This window comes from Mustelus asterias, chromosome 10 (assembly GCF_964213995.1).
Source record: "Mustelus asterias chromosome 10, sMusAst1.hap1.1, whole genome shotgun sequence".
NCBI classification, from domain to species: domain Eukaryota; kingdom Metazoa; phylum Chordata; class Chondrichthyes; order Carcharhiniformes; family Triakidae; genus Mustelus; species Mustelus asterias.
Window position 1 is genome coordinate 87,914,063 of NC_135810.1, and position 26,157 is coordinate 87,940,219.

A 26,157-nucleotide genomic window follows, 5' to 3' on the forward strand; every position below is an offset into this window, starting at 1 on the left:
CTCACTGGGACCAGTACTTCCACTTGTGGATGCTGGCAATACAACACAATCTGCGGCGCTCGGCGTCACCTGATTTAGTTTGCCTGCCATTGGCTTCGTGAACACGGCTGGCAGGGAGGGCATACAGGTTGTTGTGTGGCCATGGCCATTGCGCCCCCATGAGCCATTGCCATGTGTGCAATTACAGCATTTTCTTCCAGGCATGTGTTGCGGGTCAGGGACATGCGGCAGGGCTAAACTCCTAATTATCACAATAGGGGTTCCCATTCACTGCGGAGTCCATGCAGTGTGAGTGTCTGTGTTAACCTGAGCGCCCCTGCTTGGAGCACCAGCTGCCTGAACTGATTCGCCTTCAAGCAGCACCTGGTGCCCTTCCCCCCACCCTCCCTAAAACCCCAGCACTCAGTCCAGTCCCTCACCACACCCCACAGCCAGAACGATGGAACAGCAGTGGCTGCAGAGAGTAGCCTGACCAGCACTCAGTAAAGGAGCCCACCCCACCCCACCCCACAAATAGTACATGTAACATTCCCAGACCTGGGGAGCACACCTGAAGCTCTCCAGGAACCTTCCCACAGCAAGCAGAAGTTTTTCAGGCCCTGTCTCCAATGTCCCCAGCACTCCGGAGGCTGCAGCTCCATCGCACTTCCCTCCTTAACCCTGTTCAACGCTGCCACGCTGGGTCCCGACTTTTATAGAGCAGTTGTAAACCTCACCAGAGTGACATCACCCCAGAGAGGGGGAGAGATACTAAGGGGGCGGAAATTCCAGTTGCGGACCTGTTAATCAAATGGTAAGGTATGTAAACACATGCAAATGTCCGTTATGCTGATTTTCAGTGTGGACCCATCGACACCAAAACACTTAGACTGGGAGACGTGCAGAGGCCCAGACACCCAGCGCGAATCCCGCAAATCGGCCACTGCTAGAATCTCCCGGCCCGCTGCGCTAGAAAATCAGCGTGTTAGCTTCTGAGGAAAAACTCTAGCATCATTTGAGGTTAAAGACTTATAATTGCAAGGAATTCAAACATTCAGGCAGCTCGCAGCAACACTGATATGTAATGCTAAGGACTCAGACATCAGCGTTTTAAACCATGTTCAGTTCTTTGGAATCAATTTGCCTATGGCTATCAGTAAGGTACTTTTAAAATGAGAAATATGGAAAACAGGTTAAGAGTCTCAGAGGTGTGTGTTACAACTTGCTGTTCTAATTACCAGTCACAATATTTATTCACTGCTGTAATTACTGCAATTGAATGGTCCACGCCCCTGGGCATAGTCAGGTCTGTCACCTGACTACTAGAGATTTGATGGCAACCCTTTATTCATCAAATTCACCGATATTTGAGCCATTTATTACAGATTATTCATTCCAAAGTGCTAAAATGTTCTGGGTTTTGATTTAGTAATGAGGTGAAACAGTCAACATTCACCATTATTATTCCAGTGAAGCTGACAGTGATTTCAGAAGTTTAAACATATGCAGAAGAACACAGGGATTCAAAAATTGCTATAAGGGAATGTTTACCCCTCCATAAGGTGCACTGTAGGGGTTCCCACAAAGTAAATCTTCCTTGTAATCGTGATTTGATGAAAACCTTCACTCTCACAATGTTAGTCTCACAGTAAAAACCGTGAAAAAAGTTACATCTTGTTGAATGAAATGAAATTTGGCTTTTAACGGTATACTAAACTCATTATGATAGTTAAACATCCTCACTGACACCAATAAACAATGTTATGTATATTGATTGCCAAACAAAACTAGGCCGTCTGACAACTACATCCAAAAATGCAGTTAGTTTTTCATATGCCTCATTATGAATGCTTGGCTGAGCTCCAGGAATTACTAATCCACTTAGCTCAGCAGGCAATGTTTATACTGCTGCAGAGGGGAGTGCATGATTTGTTTGATTTCCACCTTTTGTATCTTGTAATGTGTTATTCTTTCTTTGAGGATTTTTTTTCGATGCTTTTACATTTATTTATACAAGAATCAGAGGTGAGAAATGGGCAATAGCTCTTTGTTATTGATCTTACGAATGACAGCTTTATGAGAAGGTAGGGGGGCAATGTTGTTCCTGACTCAAGATAAAGATTCGCCCACAGCTCTTGACCCACCACAGAAAAGGCCCAATTCCCTCAAAATTGCTGGCAGACTGCCCACGATCACAATGGAGCTGGAAAGAGTTGGACTGAGACGTGTGGGCTGGCTACCTGCACACCTATCCCAAACTGGTAAAAACAAAATAGTCAGAAACAGGAATGGTGGGTGGGATTCTTAGAATCATATATAGGAGTTGGGAAATTATGGGGGGAATAATAAGGCTGTCTTGTCTGGAGACAATACATATCTTTTTAGCCTGTCTTGACGCTCTCTCCACTCACGTTCTTTGTATCTTAAAGACTTGATTAGCTGTAAGTATTCGCATTCCAACCATTATTCATGTAAATTGAGTCTGTGTCTTTATATGCCCTGTTTGTGAACAGAATTCCCACTCACCTGAAGAAGGGGCTTGGGGCCCCGAAAGCTTGTGTGGCTTTTGCTACCAAATAAACCTGTTGGACTTTAACCTGCTGTTGTTAAGCTTCTTACTGTGTTTACCCGAGTCCAACGCCGGCATCTCCACATCATGACAGTTGTATAAGTCATTGTTGAGGCCGCACTTGGAGTATTATGTACAGATTTGGTCACCCTGTTATAGGAAAGACATTGATAACTGGAAAGAGTGCAAAGAAGACTCACAAGGATGTTACCAGGACTGGTGGGCCTGAATTATAGGGAGAGGTTGGCCAAACTAGGACTTTATTCTTTAGAACATAGGGGAATGAGTGGTTAGCTTATTGAGGTGTATAAAAATCATGAGGGGCATAGATAAGATGAATGCACATAGTCCTTTTCTCAGGGAAGGGGAATTGAAAACTAGAGCGCATAGGTTTAAGGTGAGAGGGGAAAGATTTAAAAGGGATCTGAGGGGCAACTTGTTCATGCAGAGGGTAGCCTGTATATGGAATGAGCTGCCAGAGAAAGTGGTTGAGGCAGGTACAATAGCAACACTTAAAAAGCATTTGGATAAGCACAAGGATGGGCAAAGATGAGAGGGACATGGACCAAATGCGGGCAATTGAGACTAGCTGGGATGGCACCATGGTCGGCATGGACTGGTTGGGCCTGTTTCCAAGCTGTATTGATCTATGACTCTATGACTCCATTGTTAAAGACTTCCCCACTCGGCCCAACTCCTTGAAAATCTGGGCCATTCTCCTGACTTGGTGTCAGGTTTACAGGTCAAGGGGAAACTCCGACCATAGCGATCACCAGATTGTTGTGGACAGTTTCCTTTGAGGCCATTATAAGTACTTTACCATCACTGATTATCACAAAACCTGAGCCCTTGTGTTCCTTTCTATTTGATGAAATAGTCTCATAATTTTAGAAATGTTTATATTGAACAACAGTGACCCCCATGCTACTGGGTGCAGAGGCCTGAGATTTACTCTCTGCCTAAAATGGGAAGTACCTTGGGGGTTAACAAACTGCAAGCCAAGATGTGTGAGGTTTATCAAGGCTCCAAATACAATCCAATAAGGAGCCCCTTCATAATAAGGTTGCAACATCTGAGAACTGCTCCAAATGGTGATTGAGGCCCGCATGAAAATATATGAAATTTTGATTCTTGTTTTAGGCCATCTTTGGCTTGGTTTTAATGACCTTTTAGTGAAAAAGATCCATGGTAATACTACATTTGTTGTTTTTTAAAAAGCGGTATTTTATTGACAGCAATCTTTCACTGTCATTTACTACTTAAATCTAACCCCGGCCCCCTTGGGATTGCTGCAAAAACACTTGCATGACTGGGAGATACATTATTATGCAAAGTCAGCTTACAACAGTCGTACAAATGAACACCACACCTGAGGGACTGTGCTCTGGGTAGTTCTATACCAGGACCCAATTTTTTGCCCTAGGTTGTAAGCTCCATCTCTCACTGCTATCACTTTTTGTTGCCATGTTTTATTTTATAATAGAATGTTGTCCCTTACCAAGTGCTCACCTAATGCTTTGAGATAGATTTATATTTCACTGTAAGACTAACTTTTTTACTAATTCAAGGGATGTGGGCTTCACTGGTTAGGCCAGTATTTATAGCCATAGAGTTAAAGAGTTTTACAGCACAGAAAGAAACTCTTTAGTGCATCATGCCTGCACCAGCCATCAAGCACCTACCTATCCTAATCCTATTTTCCAGTACTTTGTTCATAGCCTTGTATGCCATGGTGTTTCAAGTGCTCATCTAAATGCTTCTTAAACGTTGTTAGGGTTCCTGCCTCTACCACCCTTTCAGGCAGTGAGCTCCAGATTCCCACCACCCTTTAGGTAAAATGATTTCCTCAAATACCCTCTAAATGTTCATAGAAATCATAGAAATCATAGAAACTCTACAGTGCAGAAAGAGGCCATTGGGCCCATCAAGCCTGCACCAACCACAATCCCACCCAGGCCCTACCCCCACATCCCTACATATTTACCCGCTAACCCCTCTAACCTACGCATCCCAGGACACTAAGGGGCAATTTTATCATGGCCAATCAACCTAACCCGCACATCTTTGGACTGTGGGAGGAAACCGGAGCACCCGGAGGAAACCCACGCAGACACGAGGAAAATGTGCAAACTCCACACAGACAGTGACCCAAGCCGGGAATCGAACCCAGGTCCCTGGAGCTGTAAAGCAGCACTGCTAACCACTGTGCTATCGTGCCTTCCCTTTACCTTAAATGCCCCCTGGTCATTAACTCCTCTGTTAATAGGAAAAGCCCATCCCTAATTGCCCCTGAGAAAGTGGTGGTGGGTTGCCTTCTTGAACTGCTGCAGGCTATGTCGTGTAAGGACAGGCTCAGTGATGTTAGGAAGTGAGTTCCAGGAGTTTGACCCAGCAAAGTGAAGGAACAATGATATATTTCCAGTCAGGGTGGTTAGTGGCTTGGAGAGGAATTTCCAGGTGGTGGTGTTCCCATGTGTCTGCTGTTCTTCTCCTTCGAGAGGGTAATGGTCGTGGGTTTAGAAGGTGCTATCTAAAGAACCTTGGTGAGTTCCCGCAATGTAGATGTTATGTGTTGATGATGAAGGGAGCGAATGTTTGTGGAGTGGTAATCAAATCGGCTTCTTTGTCCTGGATGATGTTGAGCTTCTTGATTGATGTTAGAGCTGCATTTATCCAGGCAAGTGGAGGGTATTCCATTACATTCCTGACATGTGCCTTACAGATGGTGGACAGGACTTGGAAGGTCAGGAGGTGAGTTACTCACCGCAGGGCTCCTAGGCTCTGACCTGCTCCTGTAACTATAATATTTATATAGCTAGACTAGTTCAGTTTCTGGTTAATGGTAACCCCCAGGATGTTTATTGATAGTGGGGAATTCAGCAATGGTAATGCCATTGAATGTCAAGAGGCAATGGTTCGATTCTGGTTTATTAAATATGGTCATTGCCTGGCACTTGTGTGGTGTGAATGTTACTTGCCTCTTGTCAGCCCAAGCCTGGACATTGTCCAGGTCTTTCTGCATTTGGACATGAACAGCTTCAGTATGCAGAGTTGCGAATGGTGCTGAACATTGTGCAGTGATCAGCGAATATCCCCACTTCAGACCTTACGATGGAAGGATGGTCTTTGATGAAACAGCCAAAGGTTGTTGGGTCTTGGACACTACCCTGAGGAACCACTGCAGTGGTGTCCTGGAGCCGAGATGATTGCCCCCAACAACCTCCACCATCTCCTTTGTGCCAGGTATGACTTCAACCAATCAACGGAGTTTTCTCCCTGATTCCCATTAACTCCAGTTTTGGTAGGGCTCCTTGTGCCACACTCGGTCAAATATGGCCTTAATGTCAAGACGGTAAGAAGTCTTACAACACCAGGTTAAACTCCAACAGGTTTATTTTGTAGCAAAAGCCTTTTGCTACCAAATAAACCTGTTGCACTTTAACCTGGTGTTGTGAGACTTCTGACTGTGTGTTTACAACTGTGTTTACCCCAGTCTGATGCCGGCATCTCCACATCTTGATGTCAAGGGCAGTTATTCTTACCTCACCTCTGGAGCGCAGCACTTTGTCTATGTTTGAACCAAAGCTGTAATGAGGTCAGAAGTTGAGTGGCCCTGGCAGAACCCAAACTGAGCATCACTGAGCACGTTATTGCTAAGCAAGTGCTGCTTGATAACACTTTACTGATTGAGAATAGATTGATTGGGCAGTAATTGGCTGGGTTGGGTTTGTCCTGCCTTTTTTTGTGAACAAGACATACCTGGGCAATTCTGCACATTGCCAGGTGGATGTACTGGAATGTGCTCCAGAACCTATGGCTTGGGGCGCCGTAGGTTCTGGAGCACAAATCTTCAGTACTATTGTTGGAATATTGTCAGGGTCCATAATATGTGCAGGATCCAGTGTCTTCAACCATTTCTTGCTATCACATGGAGTGAATCAAATTGACTGAAGACTGAGATCTGTGATGCTCGGAGCCTCTGGAGGAGGCCGAGGTGAACCATCCATTCGGTATCTCTGGCTTTTACACTGATGTGCTGGGCTCCTCCATTGTTGAGGAAGGGGATATTTGTGGAGCCTCCGTTAGGTTGTTTAATTTTCCATAACTATTCACAGTGGAATATGGCAGGACAACAGAACATAAATCTGATCTGTTGGTTGTGGAACTGCTTAGATCTGTCTATTACTTGCTGCTTATACTGTTTGACACACAAGTAGTCCTGTATTGAAGCTTCACCAGGTTGATGCCTCATTATTTGTTATGCCTGGTTCTGCTCCTGGCATGCCCTCCTGTACTCTTCATTGAACCAGCATTGATGTTGGTGGTAATGTTGGGGGGTGGGGGGGCGGGATATGCCAGGCCATGCAATTATAGATTGTGGTTGAGTAGTCATAGAATCAAAGAGGTTTACAGCATGGAAACAGGCCCTTCGGCCCAGCATGTCCATGCTGCCCAGTTTTTACTATTACGCTAGTCCCAATTGCCCACATTTGGCCCCTATCTCTCTATACCAATCTTACCCATGTAACGCTTTTTAAAAGATAAAATCGTACCCGCCTCGACTACAACCTCTGCCAACTCATTCCAGACATTTACCACTCTCTGTGTGAAATAATTGCCCTTCTGGACCCTTGTGTATCTCTCCCCTCTCACCTTAAACCTATGCCCTCTAGTTTTAGACTCTCCTACTTTCAGGAAAAGATGTTGATTATCTACCTTATCTTTGCCCCTCATCATTTTATAGACCTTTATAAGATCACCCCTCAGCCTCCTATGCTCCAGGGAGAAAAGTCCCAGTCTATCCAGCCTCTCCTTAGTGCTCAAACCATCAAGTCCCGGTAGCATCCTAGTAAATCTTTTCTGCATTCTTTCTAATTTAATAATATCCTTTCTATAATAGGGTGACCAGAATTGCACACAGTATTCCAAGTGTGGCCTTACTAATGTCTTGTACAACTTCAATAAAACGTCCCAACTCCTGTATTCAATGTTCTGACCAATGAAACCAAGCATGCTGAATGTCTTCTTCACCACTCTGTCTACCTCCACTTCCAAAGAACTATGAACCTGTACCCCTAGATCTCTTTGTTCTATATTCTCCCCAATGTCCTACCATTAACTGAGTAGGTCCTGCCCCGATTCGATCTACCAAAATTGCCTCACATTTATCTAAAACTCCATCTGCCATTCGTCAGCCCACTGGCCCAATTGATCAAGATCCCATTGCAATCCTAGATAACCTTCTTCACTGTCCACTATGCCACCAATCTTGGTGTCATCTGCAAAATTACTATCCATGCCTCCTAAATTCCCATCTAAATCATTAATATATTTAAATATTAATACATTTCTGCTGATGCTAATGGCCCATGGTTCCCCAGCCTTGAGGTACTAGATTTGTTCAGAATCTATCCCGGTGGTAGTGTTTATTGCTATTGTTTCTACAGAAAAATCATTTTTTCACATATAGGATTAATTTGTACAGAAACAATTGTCACAATACATGTATTTCATTGGCATAGTTAACAGCGGAGTGAGTGTTGTAATGTTTTTGTTACATGGTGATTTCACACCAAATTTACAACTGTAAGTCACATTGGATAGATTTCACCAGGCTCATCAGTGAGAAAGAAAGGGTGAATGACTGCTTGGTTAATAGGGTTGAAAGGGAAAAAGTTTTAAGGTACGTCCACTTTGGCTCCTTCCTTTTCACCGCTTTCTCCGAATCACCTTGCAATGAATTGTCTGGAACAGAAGCAAAGGAAAGTGTCTGAGACAGTGTAAGCTGGTTAACGAATATCTGCGTTTAAAGGACACCATCTTTCTTGTAAAGATGGTCATAGAAACATAGAACATAGGAGCAGGAGGAGGCCATTCAGCCCCTTCAAACCTGTTCTGCCATTCATTATGATCATGGTGGATCATCCAACTCAAGCCATGATGACAATAAGCAGCTGAAGATTCTAACAAACCAGCAGCTGCCACTGTCTCTCCATCCCCTTCTGCTTTCCCAGAGGCTGCTCTTTACCTGCTTGGTATCTGTATGGCTTTACCTTCGTGTGATGTTAATGGTCTCATGCATATCTTCAGTAATCTCCCGCTCTCTGCTATTGTGGGTGAGCTGCTCTGTCAGGGAACAGAGGTCGTTTTAAATAATTTATTTTTGTATTTGTGCATATTGGAAATAAGACATAGCTTTAAGTAAGTTTAATTTTGTGTTTCTGCATTTGAAAGAGGTAATGAAGGTTTAATGATGTGAAAGCAAACAATGTTGAAAGAAAAATTAGGCTGTTGCTTAGCAACCAGTGGCCACCTTGGGACATAGAGAACTTTTGAGTTGGTTGTAAGCTAGAGCCAGAAGAAGCTGGATATAGGACAAGGGAACTGCAGAGAGCAGATTTCCCAAAAGAACAAAGGAAAATCCAAAAACCACCGTGTGGGGTCAAAAGTATGTGTCAGGAAGGCAGTTAAGTTAAAGGGACAAAGAACAAGAAGATGAACAAGGTCCAGTTCGGTGAAGTTAAAGTAATAAGCAGAGAAAGGGCTCTGAGTTACAGAGACAGCTGCAGGAACCAGAGTTAAAGTTGGCTAGATGAGAAGCTGAACATTTGAGGTAAATCAAAAGTTTGAGGATATCTTAATATGGCCTGTGAAGCAGTAGTGTTTTGTTGGCATGGCTGAGAGATTGTGTGGAAGCTTGAATCACGTGGCAATCCAAGGCAGAGAAATAGCGAGAGGAGAAGTTAAAATCTGGGGTTAGCTACAGCATGACGAGCATCCGAGGGGATTTAATGAGAAATTCACAGGAGTTGTTTAGGGTGATATCTGTCATTTAGTTTCAGTGTGTGGTGTGTTTGACCACCTTTTGCTGATTGGTTTGTGGGGACTGTGTATTTACTGAGAACAATAGGGTATAAGATTGTAACTTGTGTTATCCTTATAACTCTGTATATATCTAGAAAGGTATAGTTGGGGTGAAGGAGTAATGTATTATAGATAATCATTTCTTCAGAACATAAGAACATAAGAAATAGGAGCAGGAGTAGGCCATCTAGCCCCTCGAGCCTGCCCCGCCATTCAATAAGATCATGGCTGATCTGAAGTGGATCAGTTCCACTTACCCACCTGATCCCTATAACCCCTAATTTCCTTACCGATCAGGAATCCATCTATCCGTGATTTAAACATATTCGACGAGGTAGCCTCCACCACTTCAGTGGGCAGAGAATTCCAGAGATTCACCACCCTCTGAGAGAAGAAGTTCCTCCTCAACTCTGTCCTAAACTGGCCCCCCTTTATTTTGAGGCTGTGCCCTCTAGTTCTAGTTTCCTTTCTAAGTGGAAAGAATCTCTCCACCTCTACCCTATCCAGCCCCTTCATTATCTTATAGGTCTCTATAAGATCCCCCCTCAGCCTTCTAAATTCCAACGAGTACAAACCCAATCTGCTCAGTCTCTCCTCATAATCAACACCCCTCATCTCTGGTATCAACCTGGTGAACCTTCTCCGCACTCCCTCCAAGGCCAATATATCCTTCCGCAAATAAGGGGACCAATACTGCACACAGTATTCCAGCTGCGGCCTCACCAATGCCCTGTACAGATGCAGCAAGACATCTCTGCTTTTATATTCTATCTCCCTTCTTTAATAAATGTTTTTTTTAATTAAAAGTTAATGGGCAGTCCTGTGACTCTGTTCATCCACGTCTCTAAACAAAAAATTGTCATCCCGAAACCGTAAAATCCCGTCCAAGGTGAACGGACCTTTCCATATTCCACCCCTCGCCCACTCCGATTCCCGGGCAGGCGGGGTGGTTAAATTCCTGCCAGGGTCTATTGAGCACAGTAAGAAGTCTCACAACACCAGGTTAAAGTCCAACAGGCTTATTTGGTAGCAAATACCATAAGCTTTCGGAGCACTGCTCCTTCGTCAGATGGAGTGGCTATCTGCTCTCAAACAGTGCAAACAGACACAGAAATCAGACACAGAAATCAAGTTACAGAATACTAATTAGAATGCGAATCTCTAAAGCCTAAGACCTGGCTGGCTTTAGAGATTCGCATTCTAATTAGTATTCTGTAACTTGATTTCTGTGTCTGTGCACTGTTTGAGAGCAGATATCCACTCCATCTGACGAAGGAGCTGTGCTCCGTAAGCTTATGGTATTTGCTACCAAATAAACCTGTTGGACTTTAACCTGGTGTTGTGAAACTTCTTACTGTGCTTACCCCAGTCCAATGCCGGCATCTCCACATCAGGGTCAATTGAGCCAGGGTTCCATTCTGGAACCTGACTATTCAGTAATAACATCAAGCAGGATCAAACAGCTCTTTGTAAGGAAGGGTAAGAAGGGCAAAGAGTATTTAGTTATTCATCAACAATAGGGCAGTGTGTCTTCTGATAACCTTACCTCTCCGTTTCTGACGGAGACTGAGATCCACACAGTCCATGTTTGAATATTTAGGGGTGCCTGCTAATATGTTAGTGGGTGCGTCCCTAATACTGCTTCTCCGGCTGAGTGCTAACAGTGATGATTCTGTGTCAGTGAGTGTCATAACTGAGGCTACCGCTGACACTTAGACACTGTTCACGTAAGACATTGAGAGGATCCCATCTATTTTTCCTTTGCTGCCCTCTTGAGGTCGTTCCATTTTTTCTGACACTGTGGAGGAGGCCTGGTGGTTTCGGAAGTAATAGTGACAGTCACCACCATCTCCCTCTTCATTGTTCCTGCTTCCCACTGCCGATATCTCCCATTCCAGTCGTAAACTACCACTCCCTCCTGGTTGCAATCTTCAGCAAGCTAGACTTGCTGAAATTGAAGGTTTCTGTTTAGCCTCTTTGATGTGACTACTCACCCAGGCTTGTTTCTCCCCCCAGTTTTAATGTCGCTCTTTAAACAGCTGCAGCCTTTATCTCTTGCTGGCCCACCAGACCTCTACCTCTAAATTAAACTCCATCTGCCATTCACCAGCCCACTGGTCCAATTGATCAAGATCCCATTGCAATCCTAGATAACCTTCTTCACTGTCCACTGTGCCACCAATCTCGGTGTCATCTGCAAACTTACTAACCATGCCCCCTAAATTCTCATCCAAATCATTGATGTATTTAAATATTAATGCATTTCTGCTGTTGCTGATGGCCCACAGCACTTCATGATTGCCCAGCCTTGAGTTACTAGGACTGTTCGGAATCTGTCCCATTTAGCACAGTGGTAGTGCACAGAAAAATCAATTTTTTCACATATAGGATGAACTTATACAGAAACAATTGTCACAATACATGTGTCACATTGGCATAGTTAATAGCGGAGTGAGTGCTGTAATGTTTTTGTTACATGATGATTTCACACCAAATTTACAACTGTGAGTCACATTGGATAGATTTCACCAGGCTCACCAGTGAGAGAGAAAGGGTGAAGACTTTATACAGCTGCAGCCTTTATCTCCTGCTGCCCCACCAGACCTCGACCTCTCATTCAATCATTCTTTTAATTTCAAACTAAACCGCCTCCCTCCCCTCCGCTAGTCCCTCCACATAACCACCTCTATGGCTTCCAGTCAGGGAGCTATTTACACACAACTATAATTCTAAATTGCTAGACTCAAGTGTTCTGTGTAGAAAGATTAGCTGTTAATAAGAATGGTTGCATTTTGACATTCCAATGGCCACGGGCCTTGATATTCACATCTGCTGGTCTCAATCTGCAGTGTAGTTTATAATTGCTCCATTGGGTAAGAGATAGGGTGCACAATGATACTGTGCATTTCTACTTTAGGAAAATGGAAACTGAAATCTGCTGCCTCGCTGTATTATGAACTGGTATCTGACTCAAGTTCACAGTATCAAGTAAGTCCTTGGCTGCCCGAATAGAATGCTACCACCATTCACACTGGTGGGATTTTCCCATCCTGCCACAGTGAATGGGGATTTGGCTGGGTGCCAAATGCTCCGACCTCACTACAGCGGGAGCGTGCCGTGAATGGCCAGTAAGATCACGCCCCGGATCTGAAAAAGGGAACTCAGAAACACATTTATTTGTTAACAAACTTGTATGTTACAAGACGAAGTATTTCAAACTTTTATCAAATAAAACCCCACCAGTGAAAGTTGCAGTGGGACTGACGTCAATAATTAGTTCTGTGCAATAGCAGCAGGTTTGGCCATGCTACACATTCTTGAGGGAATAAAGTGAGCATCTCCAGATTGCTTAAGTTCCTTAGTTCCCTCCATTATTCCCAGGTGACAACAATATCCCAGCACCTTGAATAAAACCTACCTGCAAAAACGTATTCATGAAAAGCATGAGAATATTTGCGGCAACCACAAGGGACTATTCCGCCTACTCGATCTGATCAACAGGTTGTCTAGAAAAGAGACTAACAGAGAAGTGACTAAATTTACAATGTCAAACTGATAAAAAAGGGAAAACATTATGAATAAAAACGAGACAAATTTTCAATATAATCCTCCAGCCAAATAGGAGGATAAAACCTGCTTGAATTTCCTTAAACATCAAAAACATCCATCATTATGAAGTACTCCGAAAGGTTAGCCATGGCACAAATCAACTCTGGCCTCCCACTACTGTTCACCAACCGCCGCAACAGGTCCACAGCAGACGCCATCTCCTTGGCCCTATACTCAACCCTGGAACACTTACCTACAAAGGCATCTATGTCAGACTCCTATTTATCAACTACAGCTCAGCTTTCAACACGGCTGAATTTTCTGACAAAACTCATCTCCAAACTCCATGGCCTGGTGCTTGGCTCCTCCCTCTGCAACTGGATCCCAGACTTCCTAATCCACAGACCGCAATCAGTAAGGATAACAAAACCACCTTCACGATCATCCTCAACACCAGTGCCCCACAAGGCTGTGTTCTCAGCCCTCTACGATACTTTTTATACACCTATGACTGTGTGGCCAAATTCCCCTCCAACTCGATTTTCAGGTTTGCTGATGACACCACCTTAATGGGTCAGATCTCAAACAATGACAAGACAGAGTACAGGAAAGAAATAGAGAATCTGGTGAACTGGCGGACGACAATAATCTCTCCCTCAATATCAACAAAACGAAGGAGATAGTCATCGACTTCAGGAAGCGTAGTGGAGGACATGACCCTGTCTACATCAATGGAGGCGAAGTAGAAATGGTCAAGAGCTTCAGGTTTTTAAGTATCCAGACCACCAACAACCTGTCCTGGTCCCCCCATGCCGAAACTATAGTTAAGAAAGCCCACCAACACCTCTACTTTCTCAGGAGACGAAGGAAATTCGGCATATTTGCTACGACTCTCACCAACTTTTACAAATGCACCATAGAAACCATTCTTTCTGGCTGTATCACAGCTTGGACTGGCTCCTACTCTGTCAAGACTGTAATAAACTATAAAGAGTCATGAACAAAGCTCAGTCCATCACTCAAACCAGCCTCCTACCCATTGCCACTGTCTACACTTCCCGCTTCCTCGGAAAAGCAGCCAGCATAATCAAGGACCCCACGCACCCTGGACAAACTCTCTTCCACCTTCTTCCATCAGGAAAAAGATAACAAAAGTCTGAGGTTACATACCAACCAACTCAAGAACAGCTTCTTCCCTGCTGCCATCAGACTTTTGAATGGACCTACCTCATATTAAGTTGACCTTTCCCTACACCCCAGCTGTGACTGTAACACTACATTCTGCACTCTCTCATTTCCTTCTCTATGTATGGTATGCTTTGTCTGTGTGGCGCATAAGAAACAATACTTTTCACTGTCTATCAATACACTTGACGATAATAAATCAAATCAAAATTAAAACATCAGAGTATTGATATATCTTATAGTTCTCTGATCGCTTTAGACATCTCATTCAATTATAGAATTATGTGTTTTATAAAATTGCATGTAAATACAGTACTGATTTTCAGAGAGGAAGCTGTGGTGTTATGGTGTTATTGCGAACTAGTAATCCAGAGACCCAGGCTAATGCTCTGGGGACCCAGGTTCGAATCCCATCACGGCAGATGGTGAAATCAGAATTCAATAAGAAAAGAATCTGGAATTAAAAGTCTAATGATGACCATGAAACCATTGTCAATTGTTGTAAAAAACCCATCAGGTTCATTAATGTCCTTTAGGGAAGGAAATCTGCCGTCCGGACCCGGTTTTCACAACATGTGACTCCAGCGCCACAGCAATGCGGTTGACTCTTAAATGCTCTCAGGGAATGGACAATAAATGCTGGCCCAGCCAGCGACACCCATATCCCATGAGTGAATAAGGCAAAATATATCTAATATAATCTACCAGTACATATTTAAATGTTTTACATCTATCATGTATCCAATTATATCTGTTGGGCCTGAGTATTAATAAGAAAATGCACGATTTTAAAGTTTATTTATTTGTGTCACAAGTAGGCTTACATTCACACTGCAATGAAGTTACTGTGAAAATCCCCGAGCCGTCACACTCCAGCGCCTGTTCAGGTACACTAAGGGAGAATTTAGCATGGCCAATGCACCAAACCAGCACATTTTTCGGAACCGGAGCACCCGGAGGAAACCCATGCAGACACAGGAAGAATGTGCAGACTCTACACAGGCAGTGACCCAAGCTGGGAATCAAACCCGGGTCCCTGGCGCTATGAGGCAGCAGTGCTAACCACTCTGCCACCGTGTTGCCCCATGTCACTGAACTTGGGGGCAGCTACCTTCTTAGGTTTCGAGGTCATCTCTCTCCTTTGTAACTGCCTTAGGCTGCAGAGATTGACAAAGCTGTATAAGGGTGCTGTTTTAATATGGTGCCCGGAATGAGGAAATGGCAAACTTATGGCAGGGTGGGCGAATCAGAGGCTGCCCACCAGTGTTTTCCATGCATGCATAATTAATGTTGTGGCAAACGGATGATACTGCGTGAAAACCCACCATTGCAATCAATGGGTAATGCCAATGGGGGTGGAATCCCGCCCTTAACCTTGCATGGCAAGAAATTTACAATATTGAACACGTTGACCATGTCTCACTCTGTTGTAATTTTTGAATTATACTTTAATACACGTTTAAAGATGGAATTGAGGTCATGGCTTCAAAGGTGTTCCACATTCTAACGTGGGAGCATTATATATTTTTAATGGGACATTTAAAATCTTGAGCAGCCCTGGCAGAAAAGAGCTAGTGAAATTATTAGCATCCAGCGTCAATGCTAAACGATTGCTCCATCTCCTTTTTGAAATCCATGTCATCTTCTTGTCTTGAACAAGCAGCCAGCCTTTTCTTTAGAGGAGGGACTATCCCTGGCCCCATTGTTCTCCCAGAAAAATGAATCAGCCTTGACTCCTTGGTAGCATTCTCTTCTCTGAATCAGAAAGTCATTAGTTCAAGCCTCACATCCGTGGCTTCGACACATAATCTAGTGCTATGGACAGGAGAGAGATTAATTTCAACAGCCCTAGTTTCTCCTCAACTCCCTGTCCATAAACAAAAGGATGTTTTTGATTCCCCCTTTATAAGTTACTAGTGGGATGTGGTGTCCTATTGGTATTATTGCTAGACTATTAACGCGGAAACTCAGCTAATGGTCTTCTAGAAAATTTATTTATTAGAGTCACAAGTAGGCTCACATTAACACTGCAATGAAGTTACTGTGAAAATCCCTTAGTTGCCACAGTCCGGTGCCTGTTCGGGTACACTAAGGGAGAACTCAGCATGGCCAATGCACCCAACAGCACATCTTTTGGACATGGGAGGAAACCAGGGAGAATGTGTGGACTCCGCACAGACAATGACCCACGCTGAGACTCGAACACGGGTCCCTAATGCTGTGAGGCAGCAGTGCTAACCGCTGTGCCGCTGTGCCGCTGTGCCACCCAGGTTTGGGGACCTGGGTTTGAATCTCGCCACGGCAGATGGTGGAATTTGAATTCAGTAAAAAAAAGGTCTGGAATTAAGAATCTACTGATTACCTTAAAACCATTGTCAATTGTCAGAAAAATCCACCTGATTCATTGATGTTCTTCAGAGAAAGAAATCTGCCATTCTTACCTGGTTTGGCCTCCATGTAACTCCAGAGCCATTGCAATGTGGTTGACTCTCAACTGCCCTCTGCACAAGAGCAACTAGGGATGGATAATAAATGCTGGCCAGCCAGCAATGCCCATGTCCCACAAATAAATAAAAAATCAAAGTGGCGGCATATTTTCCCCAACCCTTCGGTTTGAAGTGTCTCGATCCTCTATTAATGACCCCACAGCAAATCCGAGACAAGGTAAAATAAGTGGGTTGGTTTACTTTACACACACAAAACGTGAGAAGGGGGTTTTGTAATGCCCTCCCCTCCTGCAGGCAAACAATAAAAGAGGGATAAGGGAAAGAAAGGGGGAGAGTTCACGATGAAAATAAGAGTTATGCTTTAATGCAAGTCCAGCATCTCGAATCCACAGTCCAATGGTGTACTCTTCAGAGGTTAACAGGCAGTGAGTTGCGCAGTGATCCGTCTTTCCGGGAGTGAAGATTTCGATGATGGAAGAAGGCACTAATACAGAATTTATAAAGTTCCAGTAGTACACAGTGTAGATGAGAGCCAGACAATTTACCTGGATTGAGCTCTTTCTGTTGCTACCTGCTTGGTGATAAAATGGTAGACTGTCTGGATTCAGTTCCACAGTGCAATATTAAAGGTTCTAGCAGCTTGGAGGGCAGTCAAATGACATACCTCCCACTTCTTCACCTGGGTTTTGGATTTAGGATGTATTTTTCTAGGTCTGGAATCTTGAGAGGTCTCATGGAGGATCTAGTGTCCCTTTAGGCCCTGCAGACATATCAGCTCTGTTGTCAGTGGCACTGCCTTCGAAATCTGAAGGCTATCGATCCATCTCTTTGAAATTGGATGTTCTCTAATCACAGGCATGTCATTAGTGTCTCTTCAAGGATAACGAGGCCCCTGCTGGTTTCTGAAGGTTTGAAATTCCTCCAATATGAGTCATGGGGTTAGTCGGCATGTCAGAGAAATGCCTTTGTCCATTTTTAAAAATAAAGTAATAATTTTATCAAGTAACCAGGTTGACGCTCCCTATCTTCTGAATTGTTCACAAGGTTGATCTGTCAGTGCAATATTGAGAGAGGGCTAGACAGGAACGAGTGGGCATGAGGTTTTAGGATGGCAAGGCATTGGGGAATAAATTCCCACTTACTCTGATTGCCCGGCTGCCATTTTACGCTCTAATAAGCTTTGATTGGCATTAGGCAGGACTTAAATTCTTCACTCGGGAAGAATTCTCACCTTGGATTTCTGCCCGCTAATCTGATTGGCCAGCCACTTGCCAGTCCTCCCAGTATCAGCACTGCAGTGGCCAGAAGAGGAACTGCAGAAGCTGCCTGAGACAAAGCCCTGGTAAGCTGAGACCCAGATAAGTGGGAGGAGTGTAAGGGAGGGTAGAGTAGGGATGGGGTCTCAAGGTAGGCAATTGGGGTCTTTGAGGATAGTCTGGGGGATAGATCGGGGGTGGGGGGGGGTGGGTTGCCCCCAGTAATAAGGTGGTCTTTTTGCCCAAGATAGAATTTTCTTTATTTCTGGGTTTCCGCCACAGAGCTTCAATCCTCCTGCCAACCTAAAGATTGAGGCTGGGCGGGAAACGGCCCTTCAGCAGCCATCAGTTGGCTATTTACAGGCCTCATTTGGAGTCAGGGCGGGCTACCTGTCTGAGGCCTTGCTGACTGCAGTATAAAATCACTCCGGTCGGGGTGGGCTGAAACTCCCTGCACTTTCCATCTCCACTTCCCACCTAAAAATCAACCGGGAAGGGCACGGGGAGTGAAGATTTCTGGCCGTGGTATCTTTTGGATGAGACATTAAATTGAGGCCCCATTGGCTCCCTCAGATGATCTTTTTGTTGGCATGTCTAATTTGTTCAGGTGCAGATCCAAAATATCCTGAACTACCTTTTCACTTTATAGATAACGACTGATGCAATCCAGTATTTTCTGTTTTTGTTTTACACATCTGTTCATGGGACCACAACTTTTCACAATATACATTAACGCTTTGGAGGAAGGAACTGAAGGCACTTTTGCTAAGTTTGCACATGATACAAAGATATGTAGAGGTACAGGTCATATTGAGGAAGCAGGGGGGCTGCAGAAGGACTTGGACAGGCTAGGAGAGTGGGCATAGAAGTGGCAGATGGAATGCAATGTGGAAAAGTGTGAGATTATGCACTTTGGAAGGAGAAATGGAGGCATAGACTATTTTCTAAATGGGAAAATGCTTAGGAAATCAGAAAGACAAAGGGGCTTGGGAGTCATTGTTCAAGATCCTCTTCAGGTTAACGTGCATGTTCAGTCAGCAGTTAGGAAGGCAAATACAATGTTAGCATTCATGTCGAGAGGGCTAGAATACAAGAGCAGGGATGTACTTCTGAGGCTGTTTAAGGCTCAGGCCAGACCCCATTTGGAGTATTGTGAGCAGTTTTGGACCCCATAATCTAAGGAAGGATGTGCTGGCCTTGGAAAGGGTCCAGAGGAGGTTTACGAGAATGATTCCTGGAATGAAAAGCGTGTCGTATGAGGAACAGTTGAGGACTCTGGGTCTGTACTCGTTGGAGTTTAGAAGGATGAAGGGGTATCTTATTGAAACTTACAAGATACTGCGAGGCCTGGATAGAGTGGACGTGGAGAGGATGTTTCCACTAGTAGGAAAAACTAGAATCAGAGGGCACAACCTCAGGCTAAAGAAATGATCCTTTAAAACAGAGATGAGGAGGAATTTCTTCAGCCAGAGAGTGGTGAATCTGTGGAACTCTTTGCCGCAGCAGGCTGTGGAGGCCAGGTCATTGAGTATCTTTAAGACAGAGATAGATAGGTTCTTGACTGATAAGGGGATCAGGGGTTAAGGGGAAAAGGCGGGAGAATGGGGATGAGAAATAAAATCAGCCATGATTGAGTGGTGGAGCAGACTTGATGGGCCGAGTGACCTAATTCTGCCCCTATGTCTTATGGAATCCTACAGTGCAGAAGGAGGTCATTCGGCCCATTGAGTCACCACCGACCACAATCCCATCCAGGCTTTATCCCCATAACACCATGCATTTACCCTAGCTAGTCCCCCTAACATTAAGGGGCAATTTAGCATTGCCAATCCACCTAACCTGCACATCCTTGGATTGCAGGAGGAAACCAGAGCACCCGGAGGAAACCCACACAAACACTGGGAGAATGTGCAGACTCCACACAGACAGTAACTGAAGCCAGGAATCAAACCCAGGTCCCTGGCACTGTGAGGCAGCAGTGCTAACCACTGTGCCACTATGCTGTCCTCAAATACATTAATGCTTGTTAATACCTGAATATCATCAGCTGTCAAGTCAGACAATATCAAATTATTAAAATTTAATGTTGAAAATTATTAACTTGAACCTACACCTTGTAATTGGCAACATTTTATTTTCCCTTTTCTTCATATTATTCCATTATATAATATCATCAGTGCAACAAACCAGAGAGCAGCAGAACATGACAATGAATTGACACACGAGATATGTAGGACTTGAAATTTTTTTAATAATATCATTTTGATAAAGTGCGTACTTGATTGTGATTTCTTGATTTATTTTGCCTGTTCTTCCTAACATTGGTAACGTCTACATCTTCCATTTTAAAATGAAAGTTCGAAGTAATGAGGTGAGCTGGGGGTAATTTTCCCACTCACTGCTGTGTGGTAAGCTGCTTGAGTGGATTGCACGCCCACTATAGAAACCTTTCGATATCCATTTCCACTGGTTTCAGCGGGATTGTAAATTGGGTGGGTTGTAGAACAAATCAGCCAGTTTATTGCCCAAGCTGTGAAGGTGAAAATCATCTCCCATTATCTCTTTGGGGATTAACTTCCATTTGCCAGAACAAATACGAGTAACATGCACCGTGCATTTCAATACATTTCACAAATTAATCCTTTGGTAATGTCTGTGCCTGTTGCGACTACGTTAGTCAGTCATTTATTTCCCCCCAAATGCTTAAGTATTCAAAGCAAATTCCTTTTCTTTACAACCTCTTGCAGGATTCCCCCTTGCTCGTGGATTCTTCGCAGAATGTGACTGTTAACGCTCGTAACTCTGAGGGGCAGGTGACAGGCAGATTAACAGTGGGTGAGTATTGTTTTCCGATCTGCTTCCCCTCTCTGTTCAATGTGCAAGCACAATTTAAAAGAACATCATCGATTTAGCGGTCGCAAGGTCGCAGGCATCAGATGGTTGTCTGGGATGAGAAATGAAAGTATCTGCGCAACGGGGTCTGATATTAAAGTGCATACCCCAGTCCAACGCCGGCATCTCCACATCATTAAAGTGCATTATCAGGGTAATTTAATGAAAAATGTTTACATTATGTTGAGGGCCATGCAATGCAATGGACCCAAGGTCATATGGGATGTAAAAGTAGCTTGGGTTTTATGAGTTGCACTTGATAATGAGAGTGCTTGATGTTGATAATTGGACACAAAGAATAAAGGACAATCTTTAGCATTGATAATTCTGAAATCCTCTTGACGTTGGGGCCACAATGTGGGCTAAAGTTGTACCAGGCCTTAAAGATGTGCTCTAAAATTTCATTTCATTGTCCGAACTTCTAAGACCTTTCAGCAATTTTTAAGGACATTTGACTTATTCGGACTTCACCTTCCCAATACCATCTACTTAAAAACTTGCTGAGAAGACAAAATCTCATGGTTATTTAGGAAAAGCCCAACTGTATAGAGTTAAGAAATTTGGTTGTGTTGTCTCTCTTGCCTTCATACAATATTAAATTGTTTGTAAATCAGCTGCGCAGAGTTGTGGGAGTTTTTGCAATAGTTCCTTTGTGTGACCTTTTTTAAGTTTTTCATACTGTAGCATGACTGTGTGTGGTTTATCTGCATCCAAATATTTTTTGTAAAATGTCTTATTGACCTGGCTCCCCGTACCCGCTGGGACGAAACCTTTTCTTCTTTTTACCACTTTTTTTTTTCAGCAGTTGGATGTTGTCAGGAAGTTATGCATCGAGTGACAAAATTAGCTCCACGATTAACCTCTTTGCTGGATACATTTGCAATTACACAATGTCATGTCAAACACTACACATACAGAGCACTCAGATTTTATCAATGGTCCTCACAGAATTCACCAGAAATGATGACGGCTGGACAATGCAATTGGCCTCATTGCTCACAGACTGCGTGTGTATGCACGTGTGTGTGGGAATCAGGTAATGTCAGCATCAAGCTAGACTTTGAAGGTTGTCCAACACTCTCTGTTTCGGAGCATTCATGAACAAAATAGTAATATCACATCTACAGTGCAGAAGGAGGCCATTCAGCCCATCTTACCTGCACCCACAACAATCCCACCCAGGTGCTATCCTCGTAATCGCACCTATTTACACTTCTAAGGGGCAATTTAGCATGGCCAATCAACCTAACCCCCACACATCTTTGGAGTAACGTAGTAACATTTCATCCTGACTCAATTAGTCAAATTCAAGCTTCTACAAATTTATAGATTTTTAGGCATTTAGAGATGGATGATAAATGAGAGTCAACATTCATTAAGATAAATAATATTTGACAAATATTCATAATTTTTTTGACATGGCCATATAAGTGAAAGCAGATGCAACTTTTGTGCACGTAGATTTTCAGAATGATGCATGAGGAGAGTTTGTTTTCTGAGTGCCATTTTTCCATTTTGTTTGATTTGATTTATTATTGTCACATGCATTGGGAAATAGTTAAAAATATTGTTTCTTGCGCGCTATGCAGGCACAAAATACCGTTCATAGAGATCATAGGGGAGAAGGAAAGGAGAGAGTGCAGAATATAGTGTTACAGTTACAGGTAGGATGAGGAGAAAGATCAGCTTAATATATGATAGAACCATTCAAAAGTCTGATGACAGCAGGGAAGAAGCTGTTCTTAAGATGCAGATGCCATTAATTCCCTGGGGGCAGACAGTGCTTCATGCATGTTTTATGTGGCATTTTCAGTAATATCAATGAGGAAAACAATGTGGGCCCATGCAGGTAGTGCCCCCTGGCACTTGCTGCCTCTGGAGAATTGATGTAGTGCTGCTAAAAACAGTGCTACACAGATTAATTTTTCCCCAGTGGATACCAGCTTAACCACTCTCCCACTTCCCTTGGTTTCATACTTGTCTCCGCTCTGTTTGAGTGCTTGTCTCACATCCGGTCCGTAACTTACTTCAGCTGATGACTGGGAAAACTGAAGCCATTTCCTTCGGATCCTGCCACATGCACTATTCCTTCACCACCAACCATATCAACATGTCACAGCCTTTACCAAGTTCGCATCCTCAAAACTCTGGTCAACGGTAAGCTGCATTTCAGCCCAGTACCCTGCCTAAATGAAAAATAGTTTACTTCCATCTTCATAGCATTGCCCGCCTCTGCTGTCTACTACACACCATCTGCCACTGAAACCCCCATTATACCTTATCACTTGCAGGTTTGACTGCGCCAGTAGTGTCCTAGTTATTCTCTCAACCAAGGAAACAAAGAGTAGGAATTAATGGGTGTTTTTTAAATTGGCAGGCAGTAACTAGTGGCGCGCCACAGAGATCGGTGCTGGGACCCCAGCTATTCACAATATATGTTAATGATTTGGATGAGGGAACAAAATGTAACATCTCAAAGTTTGCCGATGATACCAAGTTGGGTGGGAGGGTGAACTGTGACGAGGATGCAGAGATCCTTCAGAATGATCTGGACAGGTTGTGTGAGTGGGCAAATCAATGGCAGATGCAGTATAATTTGGATAAATGTGAGGTTATTCACTTTGGAAGCATAAACAAGAAGTCAGATTACTACCTGAATGGTTGTAAATTGGGAGAGGTCCTTGTGCACCAGCCACTGAAGGTAAGCATGCAGGTGCAGCAGGTGGTAAAGAAGGCTAATGGCATGTTGGCCTTCATTGCAAGAGTTTTCGAGTACAGGAGCAAGGATGTGCTGTTGCAATTATGATGTGGAGATACCGGCGTTGGACTGAGGTAAACACAGTAAGAAGTCTCACAACACCAGGTTAAAGTGCAACAGGTTTATTTGGTAGCAAACGCCACTAGCCTTCGGAGCGCTGCTCCTTCATCAGGTGAGTGGGATTTCAGTTCACAAACGGGGCATATAAAGACACAAAGTCAATTTACAAAATAATGGTTGGAATGCAAGTCTTTACAGGTAATCAAGTCTTAAAGGTACAGACAATGTGAGTGGAGAGAGGGTTAAGCACAGGTTAAAGAGGTGTGTATTGTCTCCAGCCAGGACAGTTAGTGAGATTTTGCAAGCCCAGACAAGTCGTGGGGGTTATAGATAGTGTGACATGAACCCAAGATCACGGTTAAGGCCGTCCTTATGTGTGTGGAACTTGGCTATCAGTCTCTGCTCAGCGACTGCATTGTCGTGTGTCGCGAAGGCCGCCTTGAAGAACGCTTACCCGAAGATCAGAGGCCAAATGCCCGTGACCGTCCAACAGGAAGAGAACATTCTTGCCTGATGATTGTCGAGCGGTGTTCATCTGCATGAGATCCTTCTCATCAGCTCAGATGAGGAGGATCGCAACAGACACCTCCATATGCTGAAAGATGCCCTCATAAGAACAGGATATGGCACTCAACTCATCGATTGACAGTTCCGCCGTGCCACAGCGAAAAAATGCACCAACCTCCTCAGAAGACAAACACGGCAGACAGAGTACCCTTCGTCGTTCAGTACTTCCCTGGAGCGGAGAAGCTACGACATCTTCTCCGGAGCCTTCAACATGTCATTGATGAAGACGAACATCTCGCCAAGGCCATCCCCACACCCCCACTTCTTGCCTTCAAACAACTGCACAAACTCAAACAGACCATTGTCCGCAGCAAACTACCCAGCCTTCAGGAGAACAGTGACCACGACACCACACAACCCTACCACAGCAACCTCTGCAAGACGTGCTGGATCATCGACACGGATGCCATCATCTCACATGAGAACACCATCCACCAGGTACTCACTTGTTCTCACTGGAGCGATGGAGGTTGAGGGGAGACCTGATAGAAGTCTACAAGATTATGAGAGGCATGGACAGAGTGGATAGTCAGAAGCTTTTTCCCAGGGTGGAAGAGTCAATTACTAGGGGGCATAGGTTTAAGGTGCGAGGGGCAAGTTTTAAAAGAGATGTACGAGGCAGATTTTTTACACAGAGAGTGGTGGATGCCTGGAACTCGTTGCCAGGGGAGGTGGTGGAAGCGGATACGGGAGTGACTTTTAAGGGGCGTCTTGACAAGTACATGAATGAGATGGGGATAGAGGGATATGGTCCCAGGAAACGTAGGGGGTTTTAGTGAAGTCAGGCAGCATGGTTGGTGCAGGCTTGGAGGGCCGAAGGGCCTGTTCCTGTGCTGTAATGTTCTTTGTTCTTTGTTCTTTGTACACGGTACATACACTTGCAACTCGGCCATTGTTGTCTACCTGATACGCTGCAGGAAAGGATGTCCCGAGGCATGGTACATTGGGGAGACCATGCAGACGCTACGACAACGGATGAATGAACACCGCTCGACAATCACTAGGCAAGAGTGTTCTCTTCCTGTTGGGGAACACTTCAGTGGTCACGGGCATTCGCCTCCGATCTTCGGATAAGCGTTCTCCAAGGCGGCCTTCACGACATACGACAACGCAGAGTCGCTGAGCAGAGACTGATAGCCAAGTTCCGTGCACGTGAGGACAGCCTTAACCGGGATCTTGGGTTCATGTCACACTATCTATAACCCCCACGACTTGCCTGGGCTTGCAAAATCTCACTAACTGTCCTGGCTGGAGACAATACACATCTCTTTAACTTGTGTTTAAACCTCTCTCCACTCACATTGTCTGTACCTGTAAGACTTGATTATCTGTAAAGACTCGCATTCCAACCATTATTTTGTAAATTGAATTTGTGTCTTTATATGCCCTGTTTGTGAACTGAAATCCCACTCACCTGATGAAGGAGCAGCAGCACTCCGAAAGCTGGTGGCTTTTGCTACCAAATAAACCTGTTGGACTTTAACCTGGTGTTGTGAGACTTCTTACTGTTGCAGTTATACAGGGCCTTGGTGAGGCCACACCTAGAGTATTGTATGCAGTTTTGGTCTCCTTTTCTGAGGAGGGATGTTCTTACTCTTAAGAGAGTGCAGCAAAAGTTTACCAGGCTGATTCCGGGGATGGCGGGACTGATGTATGAGGAGAGATTGACTAGGTTAGGATTGTTTTCGTTGGAGTTCAGATGAATGAGGGGGGATCTCATAGAAACTTATAAAATTCTAACAGGACAAGACAGGGTCTCGCAAGGAGGATATTCCCGATGGTGGGGGAGTCCAGAACCAGAGGTCACAGTCTGAGGATTCAGGGTAGACCGTTCAGGACAGAGGTGAGGAGACATTTCTTCACCCAAAGAGTGGTGTGCCTGTGGAATTCATTACCACCGGAAGTAATTGATGCTAAAACATTGAATGTATTCAAGAGGCAGCTGGATATAGCACTTGGGGCGAATGGGATCAAAAGTTATGGGGAAAAAGCAGGATTAGGCTATTGAGTTGGATGATCAGCCATGATCAT

General features: G+C 44.2%; 1 protein-coding gene across 10 annotated transcripts in view; it reads left to right on the forward strand.

Annotated features, from left to right (window-relative positions):
* Positions 1-26,157, forward strand: part of sgcg (sarcoglycan, gamma) — a 485,777-nt gene that overhangs the window by 282,681 nt on the left and 176,939 nt on the right. For all 10 annotated transcript variants that reach the window (XM_078222135.1, XM_078222130.1, XM_078222136.1 and 7 more), the window contains one exon: positions 20,597-20,684. In XM_078222135.1, the coding sequence (XP_078078261.1) occupies positions 20,597-20,684 (88 nt within the window). The remainder of the gene's footprint in view (positions 1-20,596; positions 20,685-26,157) is intronic.